The sequence below is a fragment of the Arachis hypogaea genome, chromosome 13, assembly GCF_003086295.3.
Source record: "Arachis hypogaea cultivar Tifrunner chromosome 13, arahy.Tifrunner.gnm2.J5K5, whole genome shotgun sequence".
In the NCBI taxonomy this organism is placed as follows: Eukaryota; Viridiplantae; Streptophyta; class Magnoliopsida; order Fabales; family Fabaceae; genus Arachis; species Arachis hypogaea.
In genome coordinates, this window is record NC_092048.1 from 142,154,165 (window position 1) to 142,168,905 (window position 14,741).

The 14,741-nt window shown below is 32.5% G+C and overlaps 1 protein-coding gene across 1 annotated transcript; it reads left to right on the forward strand.

Moving 5' to 3' along the window:
* Positions 1-8,606: 8,606 nt before the first annotated feature.
* LOC112792415 (copper-transporting ATPase RAN1) lies at positions 8,607-14,730 on the forward strand. Its single transcript, XM_025835652.3, has 9 exons — positions 8,607-9,190; positions 9,318-9,941; positions 10,578-11,007; positions 11,514-11,839; positions 12,432-12,490; positions 12,595-12,937; positions 13,241-13,438; positions 13,542-13,799; positions 14,095-14,730. The coding sequence occupies exons 1-9, from the start codon at positions 8,888-8,890 to the stop codon at positions 14,569-14,571; spliced, it is 3,018 nt and encodes a 1,005-aa protein (XP_025691437.1). The 5' UTR covers positions 8,607-8,887; the 3' UTR covers positions 14,572-14,730.
* The last annotated feature ends 11 nt before the right edge of the window (positions 14,731-14,741 follow it).

The following is a 14,741-nucleotide window of genomic DNA, read 5'->3' on the forward strand; positions in this document are numbered from 1 at the left end:
CATCTAGCTCATGGGATTGTTTACTTTGGGAAATAAACAAAACCGAACCGCACTAAATCAAACTGCAGTTTAATTAAACGATCGAATCATCACCGAATCAAACTGCACTGCAAACACTCCTAAGTCCTAGGCATAACACAAGAAATCAAGAATCATTGTTAAGTTCTTGGACATGTTTTTCATCGTCTCAATCAAGGGCATTGGAATTTCGGAAGAAATGAGACCATATACCTTACTAGTAAACTACTGTTTGAGTCTCAAAATAATTAATTTTGACGATGTTATTTATATCTGGGAGATTCTTTGATGTTTATATATTTTTTTTTTGTCTAAATTGCTTAAAAATAGAGATAAAATGGTGGAATTCATCCTTTTATTTTTGAATTTTATGTGTAAAATTTAGACACCATAGAAGACATTTTTATTTCTCTTCAACTTTTGAATAAACGATTCTAGAAGATATGAAATAATATTTTGACCTTTCAAAAATTACCTAAATGCACCAAATATAAGAAGATATGTACCTGAAAAAGGACAATAGTTCACATTTGTAAGCTAAGTGTTTTTTTTTTTTCTCTTTTTGCAATTTTTATGTGAATGACAAAAAATTAAAATTAAAAATTGAGAAAAGAGTGTGCAACTTGAATATTTTATTTGTATATATTTTTTAAAAAATTTTCAAATGTTTTTGAAATTAGATTAAATATATGAGATATTTGTCATTTATTAAAAAAATATGGTCCATTTTATTAAATGAAGATTATCTTTAAAGAGTCAATTCTTTTAGAGATGATTTTGTTGTAAATTAAATATTTTGAACATCAAAATGATAGTTTCTCTTTTTGGACAAACACTGGAACTCACACACACTACACAAGTATACAATTCACACACACTATACTGATTAGGTTAAACCTAATCTCACTCGGAAAAAGCATATTTAGAGACACTCTAATCTATTACTTTAATTAGGCTGTATTTATCTTTTGAAACTAAGACTAAGATCGATATTGAGTATTATTTTTGTAATAAGAGATTAGAATTAAAATTTCAGTTTTGGGACACAAAATTTCAATCCTTTTAATACTTCTAGAAAATGAAGATATAAAGAATTGAAATTTTTAGGGATAATTTGCTTTTTAAGGTTGGGATGAGTTCTACCACTAGCATGCCCACTCCTATGATCTCCTCCCTTTAACTTTTGTCCATCACCTTAGAGGAATTTGAATATCCTTTCCTGTTTCGTTTCATAGTAGGAGCTTTACAATATGTAACCGTGACAAAGACCCGACATATCCTTTGCAGTTTGTAAGGTCAGCCAGTTTATGCATCATCCTTTACTTTCTCATTGGAAGGTAGTAAAGAGGATATTGCGTTATTTACAAGACACCAGAACTCATGGCTTAGTATTCAACAAGTGTAGTGATTTTTGGTTGTATGGATTTGCTGATTCAGGCTGGGCAGTAGATTTAAATAATAGGAAATTTGTCTCGAGTTTTTGTGTATATCTAGGCACTAATTTGGTCTCTTAGTTTTGCATAAAAAAATCCACAATTAGCAGGTCGTCAACAGAGGAAGAGTTTCGAAGCCTAGCCGCTTGTCAAGCTGAGCTCAAAAACCTGCTTCAAGAGCTGCAGATTATGCTGCGAACAGCTCCCACTATATTCAGTGATAACATGTCCATAGTGATGTTAGCAGCAAATCTAGTCCTCCACAATAAGACTAAGCATTTTCAATTAGACATTCAATGTGTGCGAAACAAGATTAACACTAAAGAACTTCATGTTGTACACATTCCGGGGAGTGAACGAGTTTCTAACATTCTGAGTAAATCGTTGTCAGCAGCCACATTTGATCGGTTGAAATTCATATTCAGAGTGGTCGACAACCCTCTCTTGAATTTGAAGGGAGTGTAGAGAATAGCAAATGTACAAAGATCATGAATAGTTAATAATCATTCTGTAGTTTTGATATATAGAGTTCAGTTTGACAGCTAGCCAAGTAATAATAGACACTTGGGCTTGGGACTCAATATATATATATATATACATATATATATATATATATATATATATATATATATATAAAAGAATAGAGCTTTTCGAGTAAGATGGATTGCATCGATGCGTATCATGCTATTGTTAAGAACTTTTTGAGTGTTCATCTTGATCTCATCGTCAAGACCCAAGAACTGTGTAACAGCTCTTGGACGGTGGATTTGGCTCTAATCTAACAGCCTGTGAATGCGGCAGTGAATTGCATAGCGAAAACTGCCATACGTTGCAATATTTCTTATACGAAGGGGTTGTTGCCCCCAACAAAATTTGGTTGAATTTTTAGCAGATGATATATCCCTTTTTCTCTTAGTGTTTTTTCTGTGTTTATTTTATCCTTAATCATAAAAAAAATCATATGAGTACATAATGCGATTACGTTTATTTTTATCAACTTAAATTAAATCGTTAATTTAAATTATATCTATTTAAATTTTAAATTAAAAATTTTATAATTTTATGGAATAAAATTAGGTTAATTAAAAAATAAAAATATATACTACAATCCAAATCGTATGGAAATGTAAACAAGTTTACCAAACTTATAAACAAATTTTATGTAAATAGACAAATTCGTCATAGACGAATTTTATATGCATTGCAAAAGTTTGACTATCTATATATTAACTATTAAGCGAACTTTATGAGAACTATAAAAAAAAGTGAATCCAAAAAATAATGTCTTTTTAATTTGTTTTGGAAATTAAATATTTTTTATATTTTATGATAGGAAAAAAAACCCTTTTTTTATATATATTTTTTAAAGCATGGTGATTAGTGTAAGAAAATCACTAAGCAGCATCCGAACTCAACTTTTGACAAGGAAACAACTTACTTTATATTTACCTTACCATTATTAACTGTTTCGTCTGTTCTTATTTCTTAAATACTTTGTGAAAACCAGAAAAAAACACACACACACAAGCATTTCTATTTGCATTGTGGCAAAGATATAACTTAATTCTAGTACAAGACTAAGAAAAAGAAATCACTTTCTTCAAGGGACACACATCTTTAATCGTATAATATCGTCAACTCTTGTAATCTATTTCACATCTACAAAAGATGACATAAATGGTAAACCGTCTAAAACTAAAAGGCACAAATATTCCTTCCAAGTTCCAAGTGAGTTGTTGGCTTTTCTATCTAATTTGGGTTCGGTTGCTTCTTTCAACTAACTTCTTGAATGCTTCAAAACATTGTTATTTTGAAAACACTTCACCCTTTATTATTTTGACGTCGACATTATTCCTAATACAGAGTAGTTCCATCAAATCCCTTACTCTAGAAAACAACTTTACTATATATATTCCGATAATCAATACATAATAACATTTAATAAATTAAAAATGTTGAACCTAATCCTGGATTGAAATTACGTTGTCACCCATATACAATTTCTGATAGTTTGTGTAGTACAGCTTGTGACATGGTGATGAACTCAAGACATGTCACCAATTTTTTTTTTTTGTGATGGAACATAATACAAAAAAAAAACTAAGAAAAAGAGTAGTATTTTTTTAAAAAATAATGTCTAAATTATTAGGGGACAGCCGGACAGTAACCACTCTAGGTACACCTGCTTATTTAAAGCAGCACTCTTAACCATTAAATCAGTCGCTGTGTTTGCTGTGCGCTGGATTAGCACTAAAGTAGCTGTCCAATTGCGCTGAAGCATCTTTTTGATTTTGTCAACCAGATCAAAATCATTCGTAATCATGCTGGTTGTGCCTCGCGAAACAAGAAAAAACGCATCAAGATTATCAGTTTCACATATGACCTATTTGCACTCGCAATCCCAAGCCATAACAAGCCCTCTCCAAATAGTATGAAACTCACAATAGAACACTAGAAATAGGTATATTGGCAGAACAACTTTTCATCCAAATTCCCATGCTATCTTTAATAATACATCTAAAGCCAGCTAATTGCTCATTTTCAAAAATGTTTGCATCGCAGTTCACTTTACAGACATTCATTAAAAGTGGTTCTCAATTATATTGCAAAGATGAAGGAATAATATGTTTTTGATTAGTAACAACCTTAGAAAAATCTCGAGCAGAGACATGTCACCAATTGATTCAATTCCACATATTTTCAGTTTCTGAAGATGTTCTGAAATAACAAAGCTATAAAATTAAAGTTGGAAATTCAGGTGTAGTCGACTTCACGTGAAGTTGATACTTGAAAACCATTAGATGATTTGACTAATTTGACTAATTTTTCATCTAACAGCTCTTAAATATTAACTTCACGCGAAGTCGACTTTACCTGAGTTTTGACCAAAATTAAATCCACTCAATAATTAGAATTCCGTTCCCAATAATTTGAAACTAATTCATAGTGCAAAATTAAAATGCAAACAAAAATCAATTACCTTCCACGGCTAAAAAATAAGTCATATCTAGTGAGAAATTAAATTTAGTTTTATATTATAATTATTTACAGTATTAGTTTATTCTAAGTTTATAATTTAAATAAGTTATACAAGTTTTAGTTTAATTTTATCCCATCATCATAGTCGGAACACCATGTCCAGCAACTTTCATTGGATATCATAGAAAACAGTGGCGAAGGAAACCTAAAAGTGAATCTGTTTGACAATGTAACACATTACCATATGGTTTCAGAAAATTAAATTTGTCAACGTTGCGACTTTTTCTTAGAGAAACTTCAAATATCAAATCAAAGTCAAATTAAATCTGTATTGGGTCAATGGAATAAAATAATCCTATTCCCACATGTCCTTACTTATTATTTCGAATAATTAGGGTTGTTATGCTTATTGATTGCACCTCCTACATATAGTTATAGTACATACAAAGTTTTTTTTTTTTTTTTTACTAAAGGCAGGGGATTCGAATCTGCGACTCTTTAAGTGAGTATAAAAAGATTATGTCATTTGAGATATAATTTATTGGCTAAGTACATACAAAGTTATTGACTATAAAACTAAATTAATAATATTACGTGTACATAAAAATTAACCAACAAATTAATTATTTATATAAAATATATATTATATATATATATATCAATTAAGAATGTTAAGAGTGCTATATATAAAAATATAAAGTAAACATCAATCTTTTTATTAAGTATTTTATGAATTGAATGCATTAAAAAGAATGAGCTACTTTCTCCATTAATATTCCTAAAACACTCTTTAGTTATATAGCCATGCCAGCGTGATTATGAGATAAAAAGAAGCTTTTGTGGACACCACATATCATAATGTGCATTGCCCATTGTTTTTGTTTTGGTGGAAGATAACATAAGATGCACTACCCACCGTTTTTTCTTTTTTTAATTTATCTTTTTCCTTTTAAGTAATAGTTTTTTTCTTCCAAATTAGTGGATACTCTATCATCACACCATCATGATACAACCATTTTTGTTAGTGGAGAAAAATGCCATGCATATTTCCAATATTATTTGTCTCTACCCAAACAAATTAGGGCTTTACCTTTTTTTCCCCTTCATTTTCATATTTCCTTTCTAACCTAAATGATAGGAAGTTTTTTATTCCATTGGTGGTTGATAACAAATTAACAATAAGTGAAAAAACTGCAATTACTATACAATATTGAATAGTCAATTAGGTCAAAAGCGAAAGTTGGCTAAATTGACATGATTAATCAATAGACACAACAAATAAAAGACGAATATGAGTTCTAAATTTTTAATTAGGATTAAGTATGATTTTAGTTCTTAAAGTATAAATTGAAATTTTTTTTTGTTTTTAACCTTTTTTGCATATAAAATCGTTTTTTAAGGTTTATAATAGTTTTAAAATCATCCTTACTTTAGGGACCAAAATCATATAGAAGTGGCGACGGAAGCAGAAATATAAAGGTGGATTATAAACAACTTCTTTTTCTTCTTCTCTTTTCTTTTTGCATGAGCAGAAATGCTATATTTTTCTTTTTTTTTATTTTATAATATTTTTATTATTTGTAATTTGGTCAAAAGTTTTAATATTTAAATAAAAATGACGATTTTAAAATTTGGTTTTAAACTTTAAGAATAATTTTATATGCAAAAAAAATTGGAAATAAAAAAATATTCAACCTATACTTTAAGCTGTGTTTGTTTACAAAGACAGGACACTAAAACAGGAACACAAAGACACAAAATTGTGTTTGCTAGAGAAGACATGGACAGAGATAATGTGTCCAAAAATACTGAATTAGTGTATTTTATATCCATCCTAAAAAAACACAAAAACAATATCAAAAGACACAACTTATTTTTCATTTTTCTTTTCATTATTCTTTGTTAATTTTTTATAATTATATTTTTTATTATTATATTTTTCTTCTCAAATTTTTTAATAAAAAATAAATTATATTTTTATAATTTATTCTAATTTATCATTAAAAAAATACAAAAACACAAAATTTAAAAAAAAAATCGTACTTAACCATTTCTAATTATATATTTGCTGGATGCCTTCTAAATAATATAAACCACAACTTGTGTCCAAAAAATATTGAATATATAGTTCATACAAGCATTGAAATTAATAAATTAAATTATAGTATCCCAAGCCAAAGGCGTATTTTCCTTTCCTTAAGGTAGTGTTTGTTTTCAGGTACTGAGATAAAGATCAAGAGACTGAGACTCAGTATTGTATTTGTTAGTTCAGAGATTGGTATTAAAATTTCTGTCTCTGTCTCCAAAATTTCAATATTTCAGTACCTCCAAAAAGCGGGAACTGAAATTTTTAAAGATGGAGACTGAAACTTTAATAACATTTTAGATCTTAAACACTTTCATTTCAATTAATTAATTCCAATTTTACCCTTTGTGCAAATTAAATTAGAGTTTCATTCTTATTTCAATTCATGTCTTTCATTTTGCACCAAACAAAATACTGAGATTTGTTTTAATCTCTGTCTCTCAGTCTCAGTTTTTCTGTCTCTGTCTCTCCACCAAACGCTACCTAGGAGTTTAAAATAATCAAACTTGAAGGTCTTTTATCAATTAATGAACACGTCAATGCAAGAGAAATTCAAAAAATCGGATCCTACAGATATTATATCATTTACGTATTAACGTACATCATTGGAGAATTATCATGGGGTACAAAGTCACGTGGGTCACGTGCCAGATGCGTTCTTCATGCCAACCTGTTTGTTGTGCGTCTCACAGTCTTCGGTCTTTTAAAATACATTAATAACATTATTTTGATGCGAGAAAATGTTTTAAAATAAATTTAGCTTTTAATAGATACACATAGTATTATTATTTCATTATGTTTAAAAGAATAAGTTTTTTCTTTTTACTTTATACTTTATAATTTAAAAACGTATGTAATATTATTAAAACATATTGAACACAATTATCTTTCCGTATAATTAATTACAAATCAATTATTTGATACTATTTATATCTTTAAAGGGTTATATATAATATATTTTTAAAAAACTAAAATATATAAAAAATTTTAAGAATAGAAGCTTATATTTAACATATTTCCATCACACTTATATTTTTTAAGAATCAAAATGATCGTTAATCTTTTTAAAATAAATAAATTAATATAAAAATAAAATATAATTTTAATTTTTAATATTTGAATCAAGTTTTAATTAGGTCTCCAATATTTTAAACATTAGTTTTCAAAAATTTTAAATGTTTTCTTTCAGTTTTCAAAAATTTTTAATAAGTCAATATTATTCTATTATTAAATTTGACACGAATAATTAGAATATTTAAAAATTAATAACATCTAATTTTAGTACATAAATAAAATTAATACATCAATAATAACTAATATAAAAACTTTTTTTTGCAAAAAAAGAGTTACAAAAATATTTTGATTATATTTTTTTAATACAAAAAAAATATGGCTTAACAATAACATTGTTAACGTTTATATCTCTCACTCTTAGCTATTTATATAAATTTAATGATAGAATGATATTAAATTCGTTTGAATTTTTTTAAAATAAAAATAAAAAATTTGTCAAATTAAGATTTGGTTTAAATATTGAGGAACAAAATAATATGAAAGAATATTAGAAGATTAGTAGATTTTAGGATTTGTACCTATTAATTAACTATTATTAATGTTTTTAATGGTGTGAGATTATATATAATAATGTAAAATTATTCATTTTTTTGCTGATTAAGTGCCGACTAAATTTTAATAAAAATGTTATCCTTAATTTTTTTTAAATAATATTTTAAAGTTTTATCTTTAAAAAAGAAACAAATTATTTTAGCTTTTTTCTCTTTTGTTTTTTTTTCTAATTTTGAAGATGATGTTACTTTAAACATGAAAAAGATTTTCCACTTCCTCTTATCTTTAATTGTTTATCATTCCCGATTCTGGATTCCATGTTCAAAATTAATCACTGTGATTGACATTGTTTGACCAGTTGGAAAAAGACCAAGCTAGCTAGAACCTTGAAGCAATTTTCATTTTTCACACCTAAGCTCACACGCCACCGGGCTTGACGAGAACACAAGCAACGCAACCACGACTCAACCAACTCTTCCTACGTGGCATGCAGTACAAACTCCTCCCAGCATGAAGTACAACATAAAACTGAAATTCTAACAAACCCAAAGGGTAAAAACGTAAAAGCGGTTCAAAAACCTCCCTCCAAATTCCAATCCAATAGTGGCCCCACCCGCACCTTCCACTTAGTTAAAAAATTGCTGTCTCACCCATCTCCCTCGGAAAAGTTCTTCTCTTTTTCTCTTCTTTCATTTTTCTTCTCTTCTTTCTGCAAATTCCGTTCCAAATTTTCTCTCCATTTTTTTGCTTTTTGAAATCTTATAAATCTCTTTCGCTTTGCATTCCCCTCGGCACCTTCCTCATCATGGCGCCGAGCGTCCGAGACATCCAGCTAACTCCCGCCGGTAAAACCTCCCTCGCCGCCGCCGCCGACGACTCCGGTGACCTCGAAGATGTTCGCCTTCTCGATTCCTACGATAAGGACGACGTTGAAGCAGCAGCAACAACATCAACGAAGCGGATTCAGGTCAGAGTCACCGGCATGACCTGTGCCGCATGTTCCAACTCCGTCGAATCCGCTCTCATGTCCGTTGACGGCGTCGTTTCCGCTTCCGTCGCACTTCTCCAGAACCGCGCCGACGTCGTTTTCAATCCGAGCCTCGTCAAGGTTAGTTATAGCTAGCTAGCTAGTTGAATAGTTTTGTATTATGGAAACTGAGTTTCTTTCTTTTTGTTTAGCTAATAGCTACTGATCTTTTGCTTTGGAACTTGTTGCGTTGGTTTTTAAACCGTAGGATGAAGACATTAAGAATGCGGTTGAAGATGCAGGTTTCGAAGCCGAGGTTTTGCCGGAACCTCAACAAAGCGCGACTGGAACGAAGCCAAGTGGTGCTACTCTTGTAGGACAGTTCACCATCACGGGGATGACGTGTGCGGCGTGCGTGAACTCCGTGGAAGGGATCCTCAAGGACCTCGGTGGTGTGAAGAAGGCTGTGGTGGCTTTGGCTACTTCGTTAGGTGAGGTTGAGTATGATCCAAATGTGATTAGCAAGGATGAGATCGTCCGTGCGATTGAAGATGCTGGGTTCGAGGCTTCGTTTGTGCAGAGCAATGAGCAGGACAAGGTGGTGCTAGGTGTTGTTGGTGTGTACAGTTTGGGTGATGCTCAGGTTCTGGAAGGTATGCTGAGTGGGATGAAAGGTGTGAGGCAGTTCCGATTCAACATCGTGTCGAATGAGTTGGATGTTGTGTTTGATCCCGAAGTTATTAGGCCTCGATCACTTGTTGATGGGATCCAGCTTGGGAGTAAAGGGAAATTTAGGTTGAATGTTAGGAACCCTTATGCCAGAATGGCTTCTACAGATGGTGCCGAGAGCTCAGCTATGTTTCGGCTTTTCACTTCCAGCCTGTTTCTTAGTGTGAGTATCTCTTCCGTCTCAGTTATTGTATGGCAATGTTTTATGTTGGAGTCATGTTGCTTAGTTCCTTTTTTTTTTGAAAAAAAAAATCTGTTTCTTCATCCATATTCCTATAGGTGTGTGAAATCATGTTCATAATCATCGTTAGATGATTGAACGGATACTCGTGAGTCATGACATGCATAAACAGATATTTCTTCACAAAATGCATTGGTGGAGAAACATTAGGAGTTAATTTTCTAGTAATGTAATGTGCTTGGGATCAATAGGGACATAGGGACATAGGGTGGCTTTAGAGAAGAGACGGGAAGCTAGAGATTCCAAGTCATACGGTGGCTGCGGTTTCTATTCCCACGGTACATTAGTATCAGTCGAATCTTCCTTTTATATTCTATATTTTGTCAAATTCCATTTATTTATTCTAAGGGTTGCATTAGTTTGTACAGAAGTTTCATATAAAGAAAGCAGTATTCTGCCGTGATGTCATTCTCTCTGTTCTTCATAGAAACATAATCAAAGCAAATGGTGACTTGTTATTGTCGAATATTGGTCGTGTATGATGTGTTAACACCCTTATTTTGTTCATGTTCTTGTCTGATATTTCAAATTGATTTTTGCTTGATGTATTTCGTTCAGGTTCCTCTCTTCTTCATGGGGGTAGTTTGTCCTCACATACCATTCATATACTCCTTATTACTCAGGAGATGTGGACCGTTCCTCATGGGTGATTGGTTGAAATGGGCATTGGTGAGTGTCATCCAATTTGTGATTGGAAGGCGCTTCTACATTGCAGCGGGCAGGGCTCTTAGGAATGGTTCAACAAACATGGATGTCCTGGTTGCTTTAGGAACTACAGCCTCTTATGTTTATTCTGTTTGTGCTCTTCTGTATGGTGCTGTTACTGGATTTTGGTCTCCAACATACTTTGAAACAAGTGCTATGCTCATAACATTTGTATTGTTGGGCAAGTATTTGGAATGCCTTGCCAAGGGAAAGACATCTGATGCCATTAAGAAGTTAGTGGAACTTGCTCCTGCAACTGCTTTATTGATTGTAAAAGATAAAGGTGCACATCATTTTCTTTTCATTTTATATTCTTATTTTCTTGACAAAAAGGACACGTAAAATTGTTTCCATTTACAGCTAATCTTTATATTTTATTTCATGAAAAATGGCTTCTTCTTTTATGTTTTTATTTTTGAGTAAACACCAAATCGGTCTTGAAGGGATTTTAGATGGAACTGGTCCCTCCATAAGGGAGATTAATTTGTCTTGTAATGATATTTTTTAAAATCTAATTTCTTATAATAAAGTTTGTTTGGGACTTATTTATCCAATAAAAATTTTATAAAATATAGGGACTAATTTGTTTGACGAGTAATTATCAGAGACCTATTAGAGTAATAAAATTTATTGGGATCCAATCCCGGTTTTGTTAGGGACCAATTTAGGTATTTACTCTTCATTTTTTTCCATTTTAAAACTCATTAATATAGGTTATTTGATTCATCATGTTCCACATTTTATTGCAACATCAGATTATAACTTGCTGATAATTATCTTATTTTCTAGGTGGTAAATTAATTGAGGAAAGGGAAATAGACTCCTTACTCATTGAACCTGGTGATACATTAAAAGTTCTTCCTGGTACAAAGATTCCCGCTGATGGTATTGTTAAGTGGGGATCAAGTTATGTAAATGAGAGCATGGTGACTGGTGAATCTGTACCTGTTTTGAAAGAGCTCAATGCATCAGTTATTGGAGGTACAATCAATTCACATGGTGTCCTGCACATTCAAGCAACTAAAGTAGGATCCGATACAGTTTTGAGTCAGATAATTAGTTTGGTGGAGACAGCCCAGATGTCCAAAGCTCCCATTCAGAAGTTTGCTGATTATGTAAGTAGTCTGGTTGTGCACTTGGGTGACTTCTATTCTCTAGAAGTTGTACTTTTATATCACAGTTATTTATTCATAGAATAAAATAGCATTGGCTTCAAAAGCATAAAGACAGTATTAGCTCAAGAATCAATTCCGAAGTAAAGTAAAAATTTTCATGTTTCTAGATGTCCTGGTTAATGAAAACCACATGATTTAACTTTCTTAAATCGGTTGGCCATTTCATATAAATTGTAACTAAAAGAGTTGCATTGAGTAGCAAGGAGTCAGCATTTACTTTTCCCAAGCTGCAAGTTCAGCCAAGATTTGATTAAGCTTGTCGAGTTAGGTCAATATTTAAATGCCTCACCTTTGATCACTAAATCAGAAGAAGCTCCTACAGAACTATCTGTAAAATTTGAATGTCATTGAATTTAGTACTTTGAGGTTTAGGCTTTATACCAAATTGGAGGAGCTTTTTCTTTTGTGTTCTTATAAGTTTGTAAAAATTATCTTCATCTTGTCATCTGGATCATTCACATAAGTGGATTGGTCCACAAATGATTGAAGGAATATAAGATATGAACTTATGTTGCATTCTGTTGATTTGCAGGTAGCAAGCATATTTGTTCCTACTGTTGTGGCTTTGTCATTATTGACATTCCTGTGTTGGTAAGATTAAATTGGCTAGTTTTTGTCATATTAATAAAAACTTGATTCCCAAGGAATTTGGAATGCTCATCCCTACTTTCTCTAAATATTTTGACTAATTGTAGGTATACTGCTGGGGCTCTTGAAGCTTACCCAAAAGAATGGCTACCAGAAAATGGAAATCATTTCGTTTTTGCTCTCATGTTTTCGATATCTGTTGTGGTGATTGCATGCCCCTGTGCCCTTGGTTTGGCAACACCAACTGCTGTCATGGTGGCAACAGGGGTTGGGGCTAACAATGGTGTGTTAATTAAAGGAGGAGATGCCTTGGAAAGGGCTCAGATGGTGAAGTATGTTATATTTGATAAGACAGGCACTCTAACTCAAGGGAAAGCCACTGTTACTACTGTCAAGGTGTTCACAGGAATGGAGCGAGGAGAATTTCTTACACTGGTGGCTTCTGCTGAGGTGACTTCCAATTTCTCAATGATAATATTACTTTCTGAATCTTATTTTCTGTCAACGGTGTTGTCAGATACTTGGTTATTCATGCAGCTATAGAAGACCACTGGGTTATATTTTGTATTTTCTCCACCTCCTTGACACAGACAGATCAACTTTTCCTACAATGTTCTAGATTGTTGAAAATAGATTAAGTACAATCTTAGGAAAGATTATTCATTTCTGACCATTTGATTTGTCAGAAGGTTACCCTTCTGTTTCTTGTAGGAGGAATCTACCTGTTCTAATTCTCTGTTTCTTATTTTTCAGGCTAGCAGTGAACACCCATTGGGAAAAGCAATATTACAATATGCACGCCATTTTCATTTCTTTGATGAGTCCTCTACTACCAATGGTACTCTGAATGATGCGAAGGAATTAAGTTCTGGGTGGCTTCATGATGTATCAGATTTCTCTGCTCTCCCAGGAAGAGGTGTCCAGTGCTTTATAGATGGGAAGCGCATTTTGGTAGTTTCTCGGTCATTGCTATTTAACTATCATTAACTTCATAGAACTGTGGAATTTGTTTGTTTTTTTAAGCTTTTTATTTGACGCAGTATATCCTGAACAGGTTGGTAACAGAAAGCTGCTGTCAGAAAATGGTATAGATATTTCCACTGAAGTGGAAAATTTTGTGGTAGAGCTTGAAGAAAGTGCAAAGACAGGAATACTGGTAGCATATGATGACGTTCTAACTGGAGTGTTGGGTGTTGCAGACCCACTAAAGAGAGAAGCTTCTGTTGTTATAGATGGCCTCCATAAAATGGGAGTCATACCTGTTATGGTTACAGGAGACAATTGGAGAACAGCTCGAGCTGTTGCAAAGGAGGTATGTATATGTTTCTATAACTCTTGTTTTTCTTGGCTGTTAAAGCTTTTTGTTATATCTATTGAGTGTGGTTTCAAGGGTATTTGTTATAGCTATGCTTGTTCAAAGAAAACCAATATCTTTGCATAGATTATATTAGTCTTGGTGTTTGTACTTTGTAGTGGAACACAGTTGTTTTTCTTGATCATAACTGCCAGCGTAATAGTTTAAACTTTAAAGAAATAATATGATTTTAAGTTTGTACTTGTGTAACATGAACTTTACTGGATAAAATCGATTTTGTTTTGTATGGCAGCTTGGAATTCAAGATGTGAGGGCAGAGGTTATGCCGGCAGGAAAGGCGGATGTTGTTCGATCCTTTCAAAAGGATGGGAGCGTAGTAGCAATGGTGGGTGATGGCATCAATGACTCTCCTGCATTAGCCGCTGCAGATGTTGGTATGGCAATTGGAGCTGGGACTGATATTGCAATAGAAGCCGCTGACTATGTGCTGATGAGATATAACTTGGAAGATGTGATCACAGCCATTGATCTTTCTAGGAAGACATTTTCTCGTATTCGATTGAACTATGTATTTGCCATGGCTTACAATGTTATTGCAATACCAGTTGCTGCGGGAGTGTTTTTCCCTTCTCTGGGGATCCAGCTGCCACCGTGGGTTGCTGGTGCATGCATGGCTCTCTCCTCTGTAAGTGTTGTATGCTCTTCTTTGCTTTTGAGAAGATATAGAAAACCCAGACTTACCGCAATACTTGAAATAGTTGTAGAATAATTATAAATAATACGTAGATTTAGAGGGTACAAATGAGTTTGACCCTTATAGTATTCCAATTTTGTGAATAATCAATCTTCTTCTGGGTAAATTGTAATTGTAATTGTAATTGTAATTGTAGTTGCCAGTTCATTGTAAATGCAGTAGTATTTTCATCTCTCTCATCATTT